This window comes from Melitaea cinxia, chromosome 2, assembly GCF_905220565.1.
Source record: "Melitaea cinxia chromosome 2, ilMelCinx1.1, whole genome shotgun sequence".
Classification (NCBI taxonomy): domain Eukaryota; kingdom Metazoa; phylum Arthropoda; class Insecta; order Lepidoptera; family Nymphalidae; genus Melitaea; species Melitaea cinxia.
In genome coordinates, this window is record NC_059395.1 from 3840817 (window position 1) to 3864014 (window position 23198).

General features: G+C 33.1%; 3 protein-coding genes across 3 annotated transcripts; 1 reads left to right on the forward strand and 2 right to left on the reverse strand.

Moving 5' to 3' along the window:
* Positions 1–1054: 1054 nt before the first annotated feature.
* Positions 1055–15940, reverse strand: LOC123659781. The gene is made up of 3 exons (XM_045594957.1): positions 15839–15940; positions 8574–8747; positions 1055–1143 (listed from the first exon to the last, which is right to left on the reverse strand). Exons 1-3 carry the CDS (start codon positions 15903–15905, stop codon positions 1055–1057), a joined length of 330 nt encoding a protein of 109 aa, XP_045450913.1. The 5' UTR covers positions 15906–15940.
* A 459-nt stretch (positions 15941–16399) lies between these two features.
* Positions 16400–19686, forward strand: LOC123663063. The gene is made up of 8 exons (XM_045597804.1): positions 16400–16508; positions 16606–16763; positions 16888–17054; positions 17350–17459; positions 17648–17783; positions 18196–18365; positions 18946–18988; positions 19556–19686. Exons 2-6 carry the CDS (start codon positions 16606–16608, stop codon positions 18363–18365), a joined length of 741 nt encoding a protein of 246 aa, XP_045453760.1. The 5' UTR covers positions 16400–16508; the 3' UTR covers positions 18946–18988; positions 19556–19686.
* Positions 19680–22378, reverse strand: LOC123663056 (probable ATP-dependent RNA helicase DDX23). The gene has a single exon (XM_045597799.1). The coding sequence runs from the start codon at positions 22193–22195 to the stop codon at positions 19724–19726; it is 2472 nt and encodes an 823-aa protein (XP_045453755.1). The 5' UTR covers positions 22196–22378; the 3' UTR covers positions 19680–19723.
* Positions 22379–23198: the final 820 nt, after the last annotated feature.

A 23198-nucleotide genomic window follows, 5' to 3' on the forward strand; every position in this document is an offset into this window, starting at 1 on the left:
GTTAATTGATATTAATAGCTATGTCTAACGAAATTTATTATTACAAAGAGTAATTCCACTTTGAAAATACATAATTACAGTAGTTTAAATGGATAAATAATAACACTGTTAGTTCATTTGCTCATCCTAATCACAAACATGTTCTAATACATTTGTAAAATTTTGTCCACTAGCTATACCAACAATCGTTTTTACAAACCCATTAAAAACACACAAATTATTATGCAATTAAAAATAATAAAAATTACTGCAAAACCCTTAATAGAGAAAGCTTTCAAACGGTTACAGTGTTCAAGACAAAACAAATAAATTCGACAAAGCCCGGTCTCACAAAAAAACGTATAGTACGAAACATACTGTCGGACGCGATTTAGAGTTGCGACTACTTTACTAAAGTTACTAACAGACGTGATTTTGGAAACTTTAACAGGTCATGAGCAAAACAAATGGTATTTTTTAAATATAGTAAACGACTTGACTAATATTTGCACGCCGTTTGGACAGTTTTATGATGATGTATTGCTCAAGGTCACATTCTCGATTAACCGTTGTCCATTTCTTACGCAATATTATTGCTCATAATCTTCAGAGGACGACGTCATTGCATTACGTGGTTGAAAATAAGTTTCACAAAGCCGCAGTGACTAACATCTATCACATGTTATTCTATCAAATATTCATACGATTTTAAAACGCCTAGCCAGTTGTTGAACACACCCTATCTGTTACTACAAATTTTATTGTCCCGATCACAAAATTTACCACACATTTACCACACATTTAAGACATTTTTTCAACAATCATCTCTAGTGTTTGTTGAGTCACCCCTATAAAGTTTCTACTGTGGGAAACGCGTCAAAACGTCGCAGCTATCGCGTCCGATAGTGTGTTACAATCTTAATTCTATCGTATAATATATCTACATTCTCGGACAGGGCATTAGAGCTATACACGAACGCACCTAGGCGTGTCCTACTCAGTGCTTAATAATACTATGATACCTGATTGAGATTACGTTAGCTTTGGGCAAGTGTCCGCGGGGACGTTGAGCAGCTCAACTGCAGCTGTCCTTTTTCCCCGTCTCGTCCGCTTTGTTCGGATCTAGTTCAGTTTTCGACGTTCCCGGCTGTGGGTTGTCTGGATCTGGAAATTATTTATTTATATCTCAGATACACCATAAACATGTACACATATCACTTCTCACTTCAGCCTAATACAGTCCATTGCTGGATATAGGCCTCGATAAATTCGCGCTAAAAATGACGAGAACTCATGTGTTTTGCCCATAGTCACCACGCTACACATATATAAAACTATATTTACGATTCGCGTGTGTGTCAATCTTCCTAGCAGACCCGAGGGCCTTTCTGGGTATGGGCATAGAGGATATTCCTCACTACCCTGGCTTTCCTCACCGGGGCACGTTATCTCCGGGAACACTCTATACAGGCTCGATGTACCATGGTCCTGTGACCTTTGAAGGGGAGATTAGGATCCGCAATGACACAAAATTTTAAAACTTTAAATCTTAGTATAAAATCTGATGTAGGTACCAATACCACGCTAAAAAAAAAACACCATCTATGAAAAACATCTATTTGGCAAATGCAAATATTTGTTATGAACATTGAACCAGCGAGTGCTATCACAACAACCAGGTGCTGGAACCACTGCTTAATGCTAAAGGCAATCTCTATCAGCCAACTTTAGGACGCACAAGAATGGACTTTAAATGTTTGCCAAAATCAGTACCTAAAGTAACATTTACAAAATAAAAAAGACGAGCAATAAGTACCTAAAGTATACACATATAAGTACATAGATAATCGCATATAATATATTATATGCAATATATATTTAGCATTTTTGTCATCATCGATTGAGAATCGCACGTTATCTGACATCGTCACCGCATAAATTGACGTAAGAAGCTTAGCTTATCATTAAAATTAAGTACATATTTCTTCCAGCACAAGAGCAGACGACGTACGTTTTATTTCTAGTATCTATTATGAGTCTTATTTCCGAAGTCATAAAATCTATTTAGAGTAATGTATTAGGAAGAGATAATCAACATAGAGGTGATAAAAATAATGATTAACTTTCAAGTCATAATGGAATCATTCGTTGCTAGGTACAAGCTTGTTAACTGGACTTCGTCTGCTTGTTTTTTGTTTTTGAGTGATATTTCCACTTTTAGATTTACACATCGTTAGTGTTACCGAGGTGTTGAATTTTAAGCGTTTATATATTAATGTTTACCTGAATTGTTTTGTCAATATTTTTATCATCATCCTTTATCTTAAGTGTATTTATTAAGCCATAAAATAAAATCACATAACGTGTAAGTTTAATGATAAATAATAATAATAAACGCTTCACACTCAACGATCCCCAGTACAATTATCTCCTGTGTCGGGGGTTCGGAAACACAAGCACAAACGCCCAGACCACGAAAAACTTCCGTATGACCAATACAAATGATTGTCATGTACCCGCGACCACTAGCGCAACAACCAGCGATGTGACCGCTGCGCCAACGCGTCGCCAAAAATTTCGTTAATTGAATTAAAGTAGACTACATAAACATTATGTACTTCTTATTATTACCATTCCATTATGCATAGTTAGTTACTGTTACATTACTGTACAATAAACATTTTACTAAAACACATAAAAAAGTATTTATTGGTCTTTGTTTGTATAAAGTGTATATACATTTTTACAAATTACGAAATTGTGCTTATTTCATCTATACACATCTAATAGCCGAAAATGTGCGGATATCCGGATTGTATTGACGCAGACATAGAGAAGGAAAACACCGAGTTAGTCATATGGAAAAAAAGTTGACGAGCTTCAAACATTCCACTATTTGCTTTAGTACACCGAGAAAATATAACAAACCATTTATTTAGTAACTGGCTGACCCTGCAAACGTTGCTTTGCCATATATATTATTAAACCCCATAATCCCCCCCCTTAACACTTAGGGGTATGAAAAACAGATGTTGGCCGATTCTCAGACCTATCCGATATGCACACAAAATTTCATAAAAATCAGTCCAGCCGTTTTGGAGGAATTTGGTGACTAGCATTGTGACACGAGAATTTTATATATAAGAAGATTACATAATATACTACAAGCGAAATAGAAACTTTATTAATTATAAGATCAAAAATAAAAGCTAATTTTCTGCTAAATGTTATTCAATTTATTTAATAAATAACGTCAATTATTATAGGTTTAGCAAGTAAAATGATCAGGAAATTGAAAAATAGGAGATATACAAAGCTATCAAAAACACACTAAGTTCTAGATAAAATTATTTTGCTAATACGTAGGTCAAATAATTGCTTACTCGCAAGCGAAAAAAAAACCGACTTCAATTATTACATCGACAAGTACAACAATATAGTAGTAAGTAGGCGAAAAATAGTCAAGTAAATACACGTCATCAAAGATTACTCAAAAAGTAGTCATCAGATCTCGATCCAATTTAAATGAGACTACATGACAATAAAGTTTCGATTAAAGTAAGAATCACTAAAATTGGTAAACCCAGTGAAAAGTTATGCAGTATAATAACAAGGTAGGTCGAAAAAAATGATAATATTCAAGTATTACGCATTATTAAATATTACTCATATAACTTTGACGACGCGTTGGCGCCGCGGTCACAGCATTGGCTGTTGCGCTGGCGGTCGCGGGTTCGATCCCCGCTCACGACAGATATTTGTATTGGCCATATAGATGTTTGTCGTGGTCTGGGCGTTTGTGCTTGTGTATTGTGTGTGTTTCCGGACCCCTGTCACAAGAGATAATCCTACTGGGGGCTGTTGAGTGTGAAGCCTTTATTTATTTATTTGCTAGCTGCCCAGACAGACTTAGTTCTGTCAAAAGTTGTAACTAAAAATTGTTTAAAAAAACTTGTTATCTCAATTAACAAAATTTAAACAAGTGTATTAAAAATCAAATTCTAAATTTTAGGAGAATTAAGGAATAAGTTCCTACTTTTTTTTTACTAGGTCGGCAAACAAGCGTACGGCTCACCTTGATGGTAAGCGATTATCGTAGCTTAGACACCTGCAACACCAGAAGCATCGAAAGCGCGTCGCCGACCCAATCCCCAATCCCCCCAGGAGCTCTGGTCACCTTACTCACCAACAGGAACACAATAATGCTTGAAAACAGTATTATTTTGCTGTGATCTTCTGTAAGGTCGAGGTACTACCCCAGTCGGGCTGCTCCATATTTTGAGCAGGAAATTCCTGCTGTGCCCTACCTCAGTTAAAACTTTATTACGGCAACGATGCAAGAATACATGTTAAAACTTTAGTTTTGTTGCAGTTGACTAAAACTAGATTGAGTTTTTAGACAGATTTGCAAAAACCCGTAAATTTTTGCAGGAAAATTGACACTTTATACTTAATTTAGATTAGGGTATTCCACTATGTTTGAAAAAGTACTTCAAAATGTTGATTTTACAATATAAAGCCCAAAAAATATATTTCGGCGAAATAAACACGCTTTCATGAAATAAAATTAAACTACATTTTAAACCTATTTTATTTCCGCGAAAACGCTATCAGCCATTTTGGTGACGTAATATGTTTAATAGCAACAGTCGTGTATGACGTATGTAAGACATGTAAGAGAAAAGTATAATATATATAATATATATTACTAGCCGACCCGTGTCAACTTCGTTGGGTTTAATTATCATTATATTAACCAAATAACATACATACTTTAAAGAACAAATAGCACTTAAATAAATAATATGTAGCTCCCGTGTATTTATTATTTTAAATTACAGAACCAAATAACATACTTTAAAGAACAAATTTTATAGCACTTAAATAAATAATATGTTGCTCCAACGCCATCTATCAAAAATCGAGAAAACGTCGTCGATAGACTAAAATAAGACTAAATTAATAATGACAAAAGACTAATAAATTGTTTTTTAATAGCGATAGATGGCGCTAGTTTATTTACCATTTTGGTATTATATTTTAATCTTTTTCTTATTTACTGAATTTTTTATTCAATTACAATAAAATATAGCCTATATCACTCCTGAATAGTGTAGCTTTCTGTTAGTGAAAGAATTTTCATGATCGGATCAGTATTTGCGAAGATTACCCCCTACATACAAACACAGTTATAAAATTTACCTCTTTATAATATTAGTATAGATATATATAAGTAATACTTACAAAGATGTTTTAATATTCCGAAATTCGACAGAACAGAAGTCTGGGTAACATGCAAAAAACTTCATTGAATCAATTTCTGGCAAATTCTTACTATCTACTTTTACAAAACCTTTTTGCATTTTATAATAAATAAATAGCTTTATGAAATGCACTAACGAAAGAGCACAACTATTACTCCTTGAAGTTAAAGTTGATAGATAATTATATACCTAGCTGTTTACAGCACTAACAGAATTGTGTTTTTGTCCGTATGACGTCATACCATGGCAGGTCGTGTTTTAGGTCACGTGATATACAGATTAAAATAGACGACTTTTAACTTCAATATAATAAAACAATAATGTGCTTTTATGATGCCAAATCAGAATATTGAAGTGTATTTCTACATAAATTTTAATTTTTATCAAATTTTATTATTTATTTCTCACTACCGAAAGTACCCTATTGACATCTACGGCTTATCTTCTATCTCGTGATCAATAATCATTTATCAGTTATCACATGAAAAGGGTGAGACACTTTCCTAGAAATCAAACTTCAAAATTTTATAAATTTTGAAGTACAATAAAACCTTAATCCGAATATTGGGTGTAAAAATTAATTTGGTGCGTTTTTAAAATATGGCTTTGGCTGTAATGTATATTGTTTAGTGATAGTATATAATATCACTATATATATTTTAAAAATAACACTTTTTTACACCCAAACAAACGGATATATTCTGCTTAGTGGGTATTTATCTGATTTCAGACATAGCTATATGACATAAGTATATCTATATTCAAAAGATTAAAAATTCATGACATATTTTACTTTTTTGTCTTCAAAATTCACTGTCTCCGTAATATATTTCATACGAAACCTGTTAATTCAAAGGTTGTAGATTATTAGATGAGGAAACATGTTCTAACGGCCTGATTACCTCCTAATTATGTACATTAATGCATTATGTACAAGACCAAATTTATCAGCACCCGGTAAAACAGGTTATTGTCTTTCGCTTTCATATACCTACATGAGAATTGGAATAGTTGTCTCAGAAAGCCGAAACTCTATTTTACTTATTTTAAGAAATTTTAGAGCAAACGGGAACGCATCTAAAAATCAATACCCAACGAAAACAAACCAATCGTACCTACAACATACTTAAACGTAAAACAAAATGTAATCACATTACGAACTTACCATAGTAGGCTGTTAACCAACTTTTAATGTCAGCAGTTTATGTATTAATTTTCATTTACAAGCATCATATTACTGTAATAATCGGCTTATTACCTATTAGTAATCAGATTTGTGTCATCATACGACGTCAAAGAGATAACAAATGAATGAACCTAGCACATCACTGGCGTCATAATAGCACGTTGTCAGCGACCGACACTAATCATACTTCGTAAATTTACATGCGAAATTGGACCTTAGACATATGTATTGAGTTCCAAAATTGATTGTACATGTTTATATTAATAGTTTGGCTATGCATGCCGAAGTAGCAAATTGGATTAAGATAAGAGATCGTTGCTACAGAGATATATCATAGGACGTGTCTGCTTTGGAATGCTTGATGTGTAGCATTATTTATTACGGTTCAAAACCACACGCGGTCGCCGCCACGAGCAATGCCCTTGATTGACATACGACGTGTTTCCGAGATACCAATACATAAAACAATGATACCTAATATGTTTATAATATCTTTGTTGTGGATGTATGGGTATGGATGGATGAGTAGATGAAAACGATATTAATTTATTTCAGACGTTTTCTATTGGAATATTTGGAGGTAGTTGGGAGTCTTATAAAACAGAAAATCTATTTACCGATGGAAGCTATATCTAGGTCTTACAATAGTTGAAAGAAACGCATGATAACTGCGCGTCGTATGTTATGATAAAGCGAGAAAATAGTAAAACGAGACGTTTTGTATATAGTAAAATTGCAGTAAAATTTAAATAACACTTTTCTTGTATTCATTTGTAATACAAGTACGTTTACTATGCAAGTATTCTACAAGTCTTGTTATTCACTTGGTATCCTATAAAATATTTAAATTACAATAAAACAGATTCTTAATAAACATACTTAAATCCTTCTAGAAATCGTTTATTTATGGACGTAGTTGTTGACAACACATCGACGAAAAAATGCGTAGGCATTTAATAGGGGTAAGCCCTTATTGAGCTATGTTGACGCTTTAAGCTCTTTACGTGACGTTGGTCTTGGGATTGCTCGCCCTATTTTCCGTATATTACGATTTTCTTTACGTACAAAAAGAAAAAAAAAATGTAGTGCTGATTAGAAAAAGTATTTTAAAAGAAATTGATTTTTTTGGGAGAGTAGTGGTTTTTGAAAACATAATATGAAAATATAACAATGGATAGATATCTTTCATTCTGTTAGTAAAAATAATTAGGACTTTTTCACATTTCTTCGATAAATTTATTTCGAACCGGAGCACTGGCTACGTTACCACAGGAACAAAACATTTGAATATTACAATAATATTTAGCTGTGATCTTTTGAAAGATTGAGGTACCATGTTGTTAAATATAAGAAATCGCATATATATCTATCTATCTATAATATCTATAATATATATAAACGCGAAAGGTCACTCATCACGAAATCTCCAAAACTATAACACCTAAAAACTTGAAATTTGGCAGGTAGGCTCCTTATAAGACGTAGGCATCCGCTAAGAACGGATTTTATGAGAAACGACCCCTAAGGGGGTAAAACGGGGGTTGGAAGTTTGTATAAAAGTCCTATTTTTTTGAAGTAAGAGACTTGAAATTTCAAATGTAAGCTCTATAGATGGTGAAAAGGTCTCCAAATAATGTATCTTTAGAAATCAATCCCTATTTGGAGTTAAAACGGGGGATAGTAGGTTGGCTCACTGATCACGAAATCTCAGAAACTATAACAGTTACAAACTTGAAATTTGGTAGAAAGGCTCCTTATAGGGCGTAGACATCCGATAAGAACGGATTTTGCGATATTCCACCGCTGAGAGGGTTTAATTGGGGTCGAGAGTTTTACTGGAAGTTTACCGGGAAAACGTTGTGACACACTGATTTCAACGCGGGCGAAGCCGCGGGCACTGCTAGTAGTAGTATATGCGTGTGTGTGTGTCAAATACACGGTAGTGTGTGTAATGTTTTTTTTTTTATTGCTTTAATGTAGTTTTTATGCATAATTAAAAAAAAACCTAGTTTTCTGCACTCCTTCTCTATATAAACTATGTGTGCGACATTTCACACTTCTACGTCCGCGCAATTTTCGTAAAAAAGGGGTACAAATTTTTTGCTTCACGTATTAATATTATTACTCGTTTTAAAGTAACTCACCCGTAGTGACGAGTTGCTGCAGCCTGGAGGGCAAGTCGGCCGTGGTCACCTCCGCGCCCTGCGGGTGCAGTATGTCGGGCATCGCGTTCCGGCGCCCTGTCCGCCCTGTCTCTAAGAACTCCCTCGGTACATCCTCACTGTTCCTGTCCTGCATTATTGCCATCATTCTCAGCACTGTAACGATAAATTTATATTTTATAGTTGTTTTTTTTTTTAAATTAAAACTTCTTTGACTTGGGGAGTAAGTGTGAGATGAAGTGATCGGGCGACGTTCGTCTCGCAGCAAGAGACAGAGAGGGTGCGAGCACACTTTTTCTTTCTCTTTTTCTCTCATAGCCAGTTAGTTACGTTTCGTATATCTAAAGCTGGCCATTGACGATCAGTTTTTTTGCGTCAGTTAAACTGATCAGTTTTTTGCGTCAGATAAACTGATCAGTTTTACGCGTCAGTTAAACTGATCAGTTTTTCGCGTCAGTTGAAATATTTTGACTGGCGTCACTCCGGCTCTTCAGTTTTCAACCGACCGGGCTGTTTATAGGACGTGTAGGAACTACCTATTGTTGTTGCAAAAAAAAAAAAAGAATTCTGATTCCGAAGAAGAAACATTAATTCCTAAAGCGGGTACTGTTTGTTGCCATATACTGGTCTACAATGGCCTATAATTCTATATGAACAGTTTTTATTATTAGTTGTACCTCATCTGTAATAAGTATGACAATGGTCAATCGATCATGCACAGTGTCGTTAATGCCATTAATAATAAATGTAAGTGTGCCATTAATAATAATAGTAAGTATTCTTTATATGTATTATTTCTTTATATGTATTTATAAATAAAAAAATTACCTATATCAGCCGGCAGTTACCTATAGCACAACCATTACATTGCATACTGTAAGAAAAGACGACTGTGTGTATATGTTATAAATATAAAATAATAATAAAAATAAGTAGTGTAAAATAAAACTTTTTGTCGGTGCTGTTTAATTTTATATTTTTTGTCCGTTACTTTCCACGGTCTGATTTTTATATTTTTCAATAAATTTTGTCATTATGACACGTATATGGGACACCGACGCTGACATTTTAAAAACAAAAACTAAATTTTAGTGCACTCTCAATCACCACGGACGCTGCGAGCAAAATGACGCGATTGGTTGGAACGACGATTACACACACACACAAACACACGGGCAGTTCAGCGCGACGCGCCGCGTTGGATTTTCGTAGCGCGTCGTCAGTTAAAACTCTGGAGCGATGGTTCGACACTCACGATCAAATTTTGGAGAGCGCAAAAAACTGATCAGTTAAACTGACGCGAAAAACTGAACGTCAATGCCCAGCTTAAGAAACAGTGCAGGCCTTTTGCTAAAGAAGTTTACTCAGCCGTGTGGAATCTTGATATCTACTATATAGTATTGTTTTGCCCATAGTCACCACGCTGGGTAGGCAGGTTGGTGACCACAGGGCTGGATTTATCGCACCGAAGACGCTGCTGCCCGTCTTCGGCCTGTGTATTTCAAACCCAGCAGTAAGATGGTTATCCCGCCATCGGTCGGCTTTTTAAGTTAAAAGGTGGTAGTAGAACGGTGGTATCCCTTAGTCGCCTCTTACGACACCCACGGGAAGAGAGGGGGTGGCTATATTCTCAATGCGGTAATCACCCATCAATCTCGTAATATAGTTAAACTTTTTTAAAGCATATTAAAATCATCGAATAGCTACATAAATACATAACTTTTCTTTTCAATGTGATTTTAAACGATGTACAGATTATATCAAAGCATAAAAACGTCAGACCACATGTAAACCATATCATAATAATTACGATACGATGAAATAATCCGTCGGTAAATCTCCCAGTACCCCTGTAGATAGAACTACGTCAGCTAATCAGTTAATTCGCAATTATAATATCCAATACTCTATTGATTATCGGTTTTATCGACACTGTTATCATATTGCTTTGTAATACCAATAACTTTAAGCTTGGGCGGGAAAACGATCTGTCATACATATACATGTGCTCATACAGTAATGGCATCCAAACATAGAATAAAATTTTTCCATTGTTTTGGATTCCTAGCATAGTATTCATTAAAAAATTCTCTAGACAAAATGTAAGATATTATAAATAAATAAATACGTTAATAAAAGGAGAATAAAAAATTGCATGATTTAGCAAGTAATTAGTCTTTGTTTAATCTTGTACCGATATAAATGTAATTCGTGCTAAGCCTTACTTTTGTTCCGTCTTACTTTACATTAATACTTTACTAGTGAGTAATATAAACATCAGCACGTTTGTTTCAGATTTTGTGAGTTTGCTTGTGATTTTGCTTCTGTTGTTAAATATTGAAGAAAAACGTTATAAAGTTTTCTTAAACATGTGAGATTCAAAAAGTACTCTAAAATGTGTTCTAAATTTGGAGAAAAGGCTCAACGGCCCCCAGTAGAATTATCTCCTGTGTCAGGGGTCCGGAAACATAGATAAAACACAAGCACAAACGCCCAGACCATGGTAAACATCTATATGGCCAATAAAAACGTTTGCCATGTTCAAGGATCGACCCCACAAACGCCAACCGTCACTAGCCAGTGCTGTGACCGTTGCGCCAACGCGTCGTCAAGAGACATAAGCAAAGGCTAATCTTAGGCTGTACTTAAATGTTGTGTACTACAATAATAATACATAATTTACAAATTATTACTGTACAGTTACATCGCACAATCGAGTATCAATTTCTATAGTTTAATATCCACTACATTTGTTTACATAGTTCGTATAAACATAGTATCAACGAGTAGTTTTGATATTAATTGGCTTCCTACGCTGATTAATTCGTTAGCACTTATCGGATATAATATCAACGTTAGTTCAACTGGAACTGTCTAAGGGTATCCATTTTGCTAAAGTTAAATTAATAGTCTCCTATTGTTCTGCTATGTCATAAGAGGCCATGTCACTACTGAATAATGTAGCTTTCTAATGGTGATAGAATTATTCAGGTTCCGTGTTCAAATAGTGTCAATAGGATGCGTCACAATATATTTTGGACTGTAATATGAAAACAGTGGAAATTTTCTTAGCTGACTATTAGTATATCAATAAGAACTAACAAATTAAAAAGGTTCACCACTAGTAATAGATAACAAATGTTTTATGTGTTCGAGTTTTGTTAGAATAATTGTGTTTGCTGGCAAACGAAAAAAAAAACCGACTTCAATTAGATCGACAAGTAATACAACGCAGGTAGACGAAAAAATAGTCAAGTAAATACGCATTATTAAAGATTACTCCAAAAGTTATCCTATCCTCCTATCATATCTCGATGAAATTTAAATGTGACCACATGATAAACATTGGCCTTCGATTAAATTAAAATTTCCAACAAAAAAAAGAATTATTAAAATCGGTTCATAAAAGACGAAGTTATCTCCGAACATACATAAAAAAAATATATATACATATTTATATACGGTCGAATTGAGTAACCTCCTCCTTTTTTGAAGTCGTTTAAAAAATATATAAAAAGTGTCATAGTAAACAACGCGTGTACAAACCGTCTTAGGGCCCCACATAAATTGCGGATAGGATTTTTCAGTACGAGGTAAAATAAGTCTTTAGGCCTGTTTCGTCTCTACCAATAAACTAACACTTTTCGATGTATAGGTTATTAATAGAAATATCCAACAGATAAAATTGAGTTCGATGGAAAAAATGTGTACCCACAAAATGCTATCCCTTGGATACAATTAGACGTTATACATATATTTTTATCAACAGTGAAACGTGCCCTTACTGTATTAATTGGTGCACTAGGCTGGTTATTTTAATTATATTTCTTCCATAGTTTTGACAAATAAAAAATTTATATTATAAAAGTGGCTTTAAAAACCCCCTAAGAATTGCAAATGACAGTTATTTCCCAGAAAGAAAAAAAACTGTATCATTATTTCTTATAACCAGACTCTCAATGTCCTACAGGGCAATAGCCCTTTGAAATCGATAACAAATTAAATAATAATTCGTTACTACAGTAAAACATTGAAATAACTGAACGACCCTTTAGCCATAATTGAAAATTCCAGAAGGTACGAATTGGTCTCAGTTTGTATTGTGATACTTCTAAATATACTTTTACTTTTTTAAACATCTCGAATGAAATGGAAAGGCATACGAAGGTTGAAAATAATAATGTTGGCACAGGCGGACACGAGAAATTTCCAGTCATAACAAAATTATTATAATTAAATTTATCAGTCCTTGCAGAAACTACGTAAGCCCGAGAATAGAACTCGTAACCGCAAATGGTTAGCGATCAACGCAATCGAAGCAAAGATTACTAACAACTCGTTTATGACCTCGAAATTGCCATAGCTAGTTCTTATGGCATAGGGAAGGGTTGACGCAGTCTATAAAAAAGGCTAGGCCAGTATCACAACAACAAAACATTTGATAGTAGTTTTATTACGAATTGAAATTTACGAAATGGGCGTCACCAAGTACAACGAAAGTTGTTGAATTTTTCTTCGTATTTGTTTCATTTTGGTACAAATTAAAACATACTTGCCACCATCATAAATTTACGAGAAATTAATTTTAAAGAACTATATTTAGATACTTTGGAAATGATAAAAACCACTTACATACTTTCTAAAAAATGTTATACAAGTTATAATTACTTATATTAAACACTTATGACACTGTCTATTGACAATAATTATTTTTAAAATGAAATATTATTAGAAAATAATGAGTAAGACGCTCACAGTCAAGCAGCCGTCATAATTGCTAGAGTAAGCCGTGATTGTTATGCTAATGGGGCACTGTTTCAAAGCATTAAACCAAGTTTCCTTTCACGTCCGAGATAATAGCCACCTAGAGGCATTTGAACAATTGACGTAACATTTTCGTATCGCAAGATTTACCTGACTTAGATTGTTAGTTGAGTTATGACCAATAAAACTTTCATTTTCCCGTTCGAATGATATAAAGTCCATGCAAAAATACCACGTGCATGAAAAAAATAGATACAACGATTAAGAGCATGCTCAACAAAATAAAATTATTTCAAGTATCAAAATTAGTAAATCCACATACATCATAATCATATTACATATACAACAAATATGTTCATTAGTACTTATAGAATAAATCTCAATCTAAAGAACTTAAACATTGTTTTGTTATTTTAATTTAACATAGAAAACCAATTGTCTCCTAAGTTATGATGCTTGAAATAATTTATGTAAATTAAAACTAGAATTAGGATTCATAAGACCGATTTAATTTTTAAAGCAATAAAATTAGTTTTCACTCAAGACTGTATGAAAAAAATCTTGAACATGATAAATTTTCTTCATATCTAAATAAATCATAAATCTAAATATTATATAACTTCAAAATGATATCTAAAAAAGTGCATATTGCATGTAATTTTACCACAGATTTTTTTTCTAACTTATCTAATTTTGGTCTAAAATAAACTAATAATATAAATAAAAAGCATTTTATCTCACCTTACAAAACATTAATTTTGACATCCACAAAAAAAGTGTATCATGTCCATGGCCAAAACATTTAAAAAATAAATAATAATACAGATTAAAAAAATAAATCTAGTTGATATAGATAAAAGAAAAGTTAAAAGAATGGTTCTGTACCATTTCATTCCAAAGATCTTCGTCCTTGTAACCTTGTGTCTTCATGAAGGTTATGTGATCATCACTTTATTCTCATCATGCACCTTAATTTCCTGGATCAATGTAATTTAATGTTAGTATAAAACAACCAAAATCACTTGTTAAACATCTTAAAGTGATATGTTACTTGTATGAAAGTTTAATAGAATTTTTATTTGCTGCCTTCAGTTTATAGCATGATTAGATATATTTAATTTATTAAAGGAAACTAAATATTTACATTAAGAGTAGATTATTATATATATTTGATTTTATTAGTTTAGTTTATTTTTCGTGATTTAAGCATTCAAACTTACATAAATGAACAAATTTAGTTCTAATGTGTACCGATTTTTTAGCTTATATAAACTGAGATAAAAACAAATGTTTTGATTGTACATTCATCTAAGTTATATAATTAACTGTTTTTTTTTTTTTTTGTATACTACAAACTTCAGAACTATCTACCAAAGTTTTAATAACTCATTAATTTTTCCTTTAATTCTATTACCAGGTATATTAAAATTACAAACTTTTAAGAAGAGCAAAAAAAATGTATACTAAAACAGCCGGGTTATATTGAGTTACTGTTATTTTATTACAAGCAAAAACAAGTCAGATAAATCTGAGCAAAAATAGTGCAAATTTTCTAGAAAATTTGTAAAAATATAAAAAAATATTAAAATATCAATACTAATATTCAATTTTCTAAAATTTGTGCATAATAAATTATATACCATACAAAATGTTCTCAGATCAGAAGGTAGTTGAACCAAAAGATGTGTTAATTCACATAAGGATTTTTAGAGCCTATACTGGATAAAAAGTTTGAACTCACTTTTTTCCTTTTTTTTCTACTATATACCTATTTCATATACAGCAGCAACAGAAAATGATGTTGTCATGATGATTTCTACTAAACTAACAATGTCAATTTGTAAAGATATAGTTATGACAATAATATGGGTTACAACTTACAATAAACTTTGTGACTTTTTTAAGATCTAGGAAAATTTATTTTATTAAATATATGGAAACCTATAGTTTGTAGACGGTAATTATACTTTATAGTTTTTGGTGGTTAAACATTGACTTTAAAAGAATGTTTATTTCTACGTGGTGACACTGGCAAAATCGACAGTGCCCTCTGGCACAACTGAAAGCCGTTAATCCCAATAATAATAATAATTAATACTTACAAATATTATTCAAGAACCTGACTCAATAAATTACTCTTAATAAAATTGGCAACTTCAATTGGTCAAAAGTTATTTTTCAGTTTTGGGAATAATAGCCATGGTGTGCATTTAACAAGAGAGACAACAAAAATCTTAATTTGAATATCAATTATTACATTTATGACAAGAAACTCATTTTGTTGGTTTTTTAATAATCGTTGAACAGTCAAAATTATTATTTCATCTAATAAACTTTGGCAGCAAATAAATGTGAATAAGGAGCCCAATAACGATATATGTATCATTCAAGCACTACTCTATCAAAAGCAAGCGTAGATCATGTTCACAGTCTTGGCAGCGGCGGCGAAGCCGCGAAGCACCGATATGCAAGCTTTCTATTACCTGATCTAGTCTTAACGCGGTGCCCTCTTCGGCGCTTAGGTACGCGGCCGGCGCGCACTCCAGTCATTTTAAACCAGGAAAGATGTCACTAAACAATTACCATTCAATGAAAAAAATAGATTGTTTCTTCAGCTCGTACAAACGAAGTATATTTTTCTATTATTACGAAAATTGCTAGTTATAATTTACTATTTATACACAGCAACGTAGAATTATTTTCACTTTCACAAGGTGCACAGAAATCACTTTAACACGGCAGATGAGACTTGGATGTGACTTGGACGAGACAAAGACGTTTAAAGCGAAAGTTTAAAGAAAATATGTGACAAATACGACGTTGCGAAGTGACATTGACGTGCAAAATACCCACCCATCTCGGCCATCTCTTCGTTTAATTTAATTGTATAATTTTGTAACTTTACATTTAAAATTATAATTTTAAGTTTTGAGTAAGTTATCATTAAACAAACTTATATGTAACAGAAATTGAAAAAAAATATATACAAGAATGTTTAAGGGTTTACTGTTCGTGCTTTCGTAGTATCCGAATAAATTACATAATGTCATATCAACTGTCATTAGAAGTCACTCGAGCAGCTGATCTTCGAAAAATTTAGTTACAAATTGTTTTTATTTATGTAACTAATTCGATTATTATATCTCTTCAGAGGTAAACATTTTAAAAAGTTAATATATTATCCATGTATTTATTGATTTCGTTTTCCTGTACTTGTCTACTATAAGTATTATCTTGTTTTAAATTATAGATGATTCGTAAAGTTGTTATTGGATCTGGGTTAGTGGCGTTGGTGCCAAGTGTTAGTGCTGCAACACCTGTACCACCATCTGATGAACCGGTCCGCCCTCCGCCTATGAAACCTTCTGAATTACCCATATATGAAGCCCCTCATGCTGAATATGGAGAGTATGTGTTTTTATCATTATCATTAAGAAATAATTGATAAGTAAATTTGTGTTATCAAATCTAACTGGTTAACTTCAGTCAGTTTTATTTTGATTTTCATGTTGCATATGCACTACATTCTCAGGTATTTACAGTCAAAAGCAAATGAACAGAAGAGTTCATACTTAAGATCAGTGCTCCTCCCACCAGTACAAGCAGTGCGAGAAAAAGTTCAAATCGGATGGGCTCACACCGAGTCACTTACAAATACTGTCAAAGATAATTACTCAGAGCTACACGATAAAACTGAGTGTAGGTATTCCTCAATATGAAATATTAAGGAATAAAGCAGTCAAGTATTAATTTAATGTAAAAAAGTTTAATTAATTATTATTATGAGCTAATTTATTATTAATTATATAACATCAATATTTCTTTGATTAAAAATAAAATATCAAAATTAATGATTATTTTGTCCCATTAAAAAGATATAAATGAGTCTTGACTACACTGTGATCAATGAAGAAACTTAGTATTCAGTTACTCTAAAGTCAACTAACTATATTTATTTTAACTTTTTTATATTACAATTGTATTATCGGTTTAGGGATTGTGCAATATTTAAGAGAAGAGGAGAACAAACAGATTAGGTATGGGGCGGTAGCTATGGGTGGTCTCACTGGCTTCATATTTGGCCTTCGAGGAGGACTTATCAGGGTATGATTGATTAAATCAAAAAAATTACCTCGTATAAAAATAAAGCTAAATTAAAAACTATAAAAATGTTAAGAATACTTTAATATATTTTTTAAAGAATAATTGTAGTTTGAAGTCTTTTAAGTAAAATTGTTGATAAAGATCACAGAATCGTAGTTAGTAAGTTATTACTATATTTATTTTTTTAGAGATTATTCTATGCTGGACTAGGAACAACGGGTATGGGCTACATTTGTTTCCCTGAAGAGACTAAACAGATTATGAATGACAATGGAGTCTTTGTAAAACAATATATTAATATTGCTTACAACTTCTTGTATGGAGGTATGTTTCTAGTTTTCTTCATTCTCTATACATTTTATAACAACCACTCTGGTTTAGTGGTGTGTGTAGACGCCTATAACACCGACAGTTTGTGGGTTCGATTCCCCCTCGGGATGGATATAAGTATATATAAATGATAGCTATTGTTACTCATAGTAGGAAGTATATCTGCTACCCTACAGGGGAACAGTGTGGTGAATTAAGTTCTAATCCAGCTCCCGTATAGAGAAAGAGGCCTATGCCCAGCCCTGGGATATTACAGGTTGAATCCTATACATTTTATAAAATTTGATTTAAAATTTTTAAATTGGTGGAAACTGCTGGATTTGTTACTATTCATTTGTGTTAATGTATTTCGGATTCGGATTAGGTCTATGTTAGATTAAAACTAACATTATTTAATGTTATATAGTTAAACCTGGAGACCCACAGCTGGAGGTGAAATTCCCTGAGTTATCTTTTCCCAAAGATTTCTCAGAATTTCTTGACTTAACAGTATCTTTGGCTTCATCTGTCAAACAAGCTGTTATGCCCCCGCCTTCTAAAGAGTCAGACACTAAACCATCTGAACATAAAGAATAGGTATTTTTGAAATGATTTATGCATGTGTGGTGTGCTTTTGTTTTATGTCTCTTCTTCCATAAATTGTGTTACAATGTGCTTGATTTTTTAAAATGTTTCTTATGCTTATGGTACTTTTATCTATTACAAACATATAATTTTCATATTTTGGTTATCCTTTGAAACACCATTTTCAAAACAATATTCTTATTGTGCATTTTGGCCTGAAATGTTTATATCAAAATACAAGTTTTTAAACCTTACTGGTCACTAACATTATGATATATGGTTCCAATGGGATATTTATTTGTTCTTGGTCATTTAAATTTTTCGCCGCTAACTACATTTTGATTTAATGTATTCCTCCAGATATATCAGAGAACCATAGTCTAATAATACAGATTTTTAAGAACAAAAATAATTTTGGTTTATTTCATTGATTGCTTTGGGGCATGTAAAAATATATTACAATATTATGTTTACTTGTGCACGTAGTGCTAAGCATGCTATAGTTAATGCTTTAACCATTACATATACACTGTAATGTAAATATTAAGCTATAATATTACAATATGTCTAAAGTGTATATTCTGTTTTACAGATTATTTAAATGATGATGAGCTAGATCAATAAACAACTAACAAGTGAGTATTGTTAAATATAGTCATTTTGATATTAAACTCTTTCCATAAATGTAAAGAAAAAATGTGCTATTCATATTCTATATTCGACTAGACATATCTACCAGATTCATTGATATCGGTGTCTGCCTTATTCCTATGAATTGAAGAGATTTTTTATGTGCATATTCTGGATATCCAAACCTTATTTTGTGAAAAATTAATTTAATTATTTTAGCAATTTTAGTTTACCATTTATAAAAATAGAAATAAATCTATTTTTTACCGATTTAAAAAAAAAGAGATTCTCAATTCGATTGTTTTGTTATGTGTACCTCATAACTTTTTACTGGGTGGACCGATTTCGATGATTCTTTTTTTAATCGGAAGTTGGTGCTTGTCATAAGGTCCGACTTAAACTTGACTGAAAATTGATGAGTACTTTTTGAGTTATCTCTAATAATGTGTATTTATTGACTATTTTTTCGTGGTATTATTTGTCAATGTATTTGAAGTCGGTTTTTTTTCCATTATTTAAAAGTAAACTTTCTCTTTTCTTCTTAGTCTTAAGTTCACTTTCTTTTTTTTCAGCGTAAATGAATGGTGATTCAAGGAAACATCAAATATAAATAATTTTCAGAAGTATACAAATGTACGTATATTTATTGGAATAACAGTGTAATTTATTCTATAATTGGTAAATAAAAAAATATTATAGTTAACATGAGGCTTTTATTTCCATTCCTAACACAAATATAATTAAGCAAAGATCATTTCTTCTCTTCGTTTCTTTGTAACGACTGTACCAGGTTTATGTTGTGCCTCTGGATGGTTCATTAATTCTGGTGGACACGTAGATACAGAACTTGCCAGTAGAACTTGTTTAAGATCGTAGTATATAGCGGAATCTTCTTTAGTGACAAATGATATAGCTTTACCAGTTTTACCTGCACGACCAGTACGACCAATACGATGCGTGTAATCCTCAATTGATTTAGCCATATCGTAGTTAATAACTATACTGACATCTTTAATATCAATACCACGACCAGCGACGTCCGTCGCGACGAGTATGTCCTTGGAACCATTCTTGAGAGAGGCCAAAGCAAAGTCACGTTGTTCCTGCCCTTTACCACCGTGCAAAGTGCACGCGTTGAAACTAAGTTTCTCCAAACCTTTGGCAAGAACGTCTGCTCCTTTCTTTTGATTAACGAATATAATGATTGGCGGTTCAACACCGCGTTGTAAAATTTCAGTAAGCTTTCTACGTTTTTCATTTTCGCCTATCATGTATACAATTTGTTCTGTCCTGTCAACTGGCTTACCAACCGATCCTATGTACACTATGGCTGGTCGACGCAAATAGCTACGAGCAAGTCTTTCTACTGCTGGAGGCATAGTAGCTGTAAACATCACAGTTTGCCTGTATTTCTTTTTCGTATTGTAATTAGCAAGTAATACAGACGCATCTTCTGCTGCATCTGTATCTGGTTTTATATTAGAAACAGGCATATATTCAAGAATTTTTTGTACATCAGGTTCAAAACCCATATCAATCATACGATCTGCTTCATCAAGTACAACGTAAGTACAGCGATTCAAAACTAAATATCTGTTTTCTAAAACATCGATAAGACGTCCAGGTGTTGCGATTACGATTTCACAACCCAATCGCAGCTTAAATCCTTGTTCTTCTCTTGAAAGACCACCGACAACCACAACAGAAGTAATGCCAAGAGGAATACCAAATTTATTTGTTTCTTCCTCAATCTGTTGAGCCAATTCTCGAGTAGGAGCTAGAATTATAGCATATGGACCTTGATCAGCGTCTTCCATCCGCTCACTCTTTGGTAGTGATTGAATCCATGTCAGTAAAGGAATAAGAAAAGCAAGAGTTTTACCGGACCCAGTTTCAGCTACACCAATAATATCTCTATTTTGGAGACCAATTGGAATAGCCTGTCTTTGGATGGGTGTTGGGCTTTTATAACCAACTTTGTTAATGATTTCCATAATATCCTGATGGAAGCCTGCTTCCTTCCAAGACCGAATGGGATTTGGTATTTTTCCTCCTTTTATAGTGATATTGTAGTCTTCTCTGAAAATTCGCCAGTCCCTTTCTGTCATTTCTTCGTGATCCTTTTCTGACCAGTGTCTGTCATCCCACTTTTGTTTATCTTCCTTCTTTTTAACTTTCTTCAGACGTAACTTCTCTTGTTCCTTTTCTAATTCAGTTCTACGCTTCTCCAATAAGTTTCCGTAGAATTTGCTGTAATCTTTCTTTTGGGATTTAATGTCAATGCCAGCAATGTGTCCTCTACCAAAAAATTGAACTTGATGTCTCTCTTTGTACAGAGTATTGTAATCGTTTGAAGTATCTTCAGAAGCATCCCAATCAAATACAAACTTCCTATCGTTCAACCTTCTAACTCTACGCTTTTTCTTTACTATTCCTAAATATCTGGCTTTGATAGCTTCCTCCTCCCTTTCTTTGTCTTTAGTCTTACTGTGTTCTTCATTTCTGTCTTTTTTATCTTCCCTATTGCGATCCCCTCCAGATTTTCTTTCCTCATACTTGCGTTCCCTCTCTTTTTCTCTTTCACGGTCTCTTTCTCTTTCCCTGTCCTCCCTATATTTTTTCTCATCATCTTTTTTAGATGTTCCTGTTAGATCTATTGTGGCCATCGTAGGTTTTTCAACATTAGCTCTCATTGCTTCTACTTGTTCCCGACGTCTCTCTAATGCAAGAGCGGCTCTCTGTTCTTTAGTTAAGAAAACTGGTTTACTACGTGCTTCCTCTTCAGCTTTCTTCTTTGCAAGTAATTCTTCTAAAGATAACGGTTCTCTTTTTACCGGTTTTGGAGGTTCATCTTCCATTTTTGTTTGTTCATCATCCTGTTTATCTTCTTCTTTTTTGTACCTACTTTTATCTTTGTCATCAAGACGACGCTCCTTATTACTGTCGCGTTTTTTCGGACTCCTGGATCGACCACGGTCTTTTCGGCTAGGACTTCTTGATCGTTCTCTATCCTTTCTAGGGCTACGAGAGCGCAGATCATCTTTTCTTGTGGGACTGCGAGATCTTTCGCGTTCTTTCCTCGGACTTCTTGATCGATCTCGACGCTTTACTTTATCTCTATGACTTTCTCGATCATCGTATCTTTCACGGTCTCTTTCGTGTCGTTCCCGGGATCGTGACCTGCGACGTTCCACACCTCTCTCACCAGCCATACTTCACAACTTCTGTCTTAACATAAAAATTAGTAATCCTTTCGAAAAACTAAAGATTATTGTTTTTCGCCAGATTTACGGCGTTTACTATGAATTACGCGATATTAATTGTCAGTTTTGTCACTAGGTCACTAATCAATCGCACAATATGACACAGATGAAAAATACTGTAGTGTCTATGATAAACAACCACAAAAGTGACAAAAGCGTAGATTGTCTGGGCAACCTCTTATAGTTTTTCATTATAATTATATGTATGTATATATTTAAATTTGTTATGTTTCTGTCAATGATACACACAAATAAAATTAAAATGCTACACAATTTATTTATAACTTATGTTTTTCACTTATTTCATATTTCCTTTATTACAAAAAATATTTTCACATTAAAGGTTCCTTTTATTATTTATGTATGACTATGTTTATCAAGTATTATTTACGAGCACTTTATAGCACATTAGCTTATCGTTAGTTATAGCATATTCATAACAGTAAGGTCGATTAATCGGTTGTAAATGTTGTAATGAACATTCATAACTTAGCTTCTAATCAGTTTATCACATCTCAAAACTTAACTCATTTTATTTTTCGTGACTAAAACTAAGTCACTGTACCCCCTCGGCATTAGTTATAGTTTTTTATTAATTGATTGATTGGTTTAATGGGTAGTTCTTTATACATAATTATCTCTACGTGACATTGGCGGAATCAAACCCCCCCGCCCCCCCCCGGCACAACAGAAAGCCAGTTCAGTTCTTTGCTTGAAATGGCTTTTAGTAGCGTCAGTTTAACACATACCATTTCGCCAATGTCACGTGGGATAGAGAACACCAGTAAATCAATCAATACGTCATAACAATGTAAAGAGAAACAAGGACTGATTTTGGTTATTGCAACAATAAGTTTTAGCTTGTATACCTTTATACTAAATTTACTGTAACATACTAAAAACATGAACTCCTTATTGAAATTAAATATAATAAATTTTATCTCTACTGTTG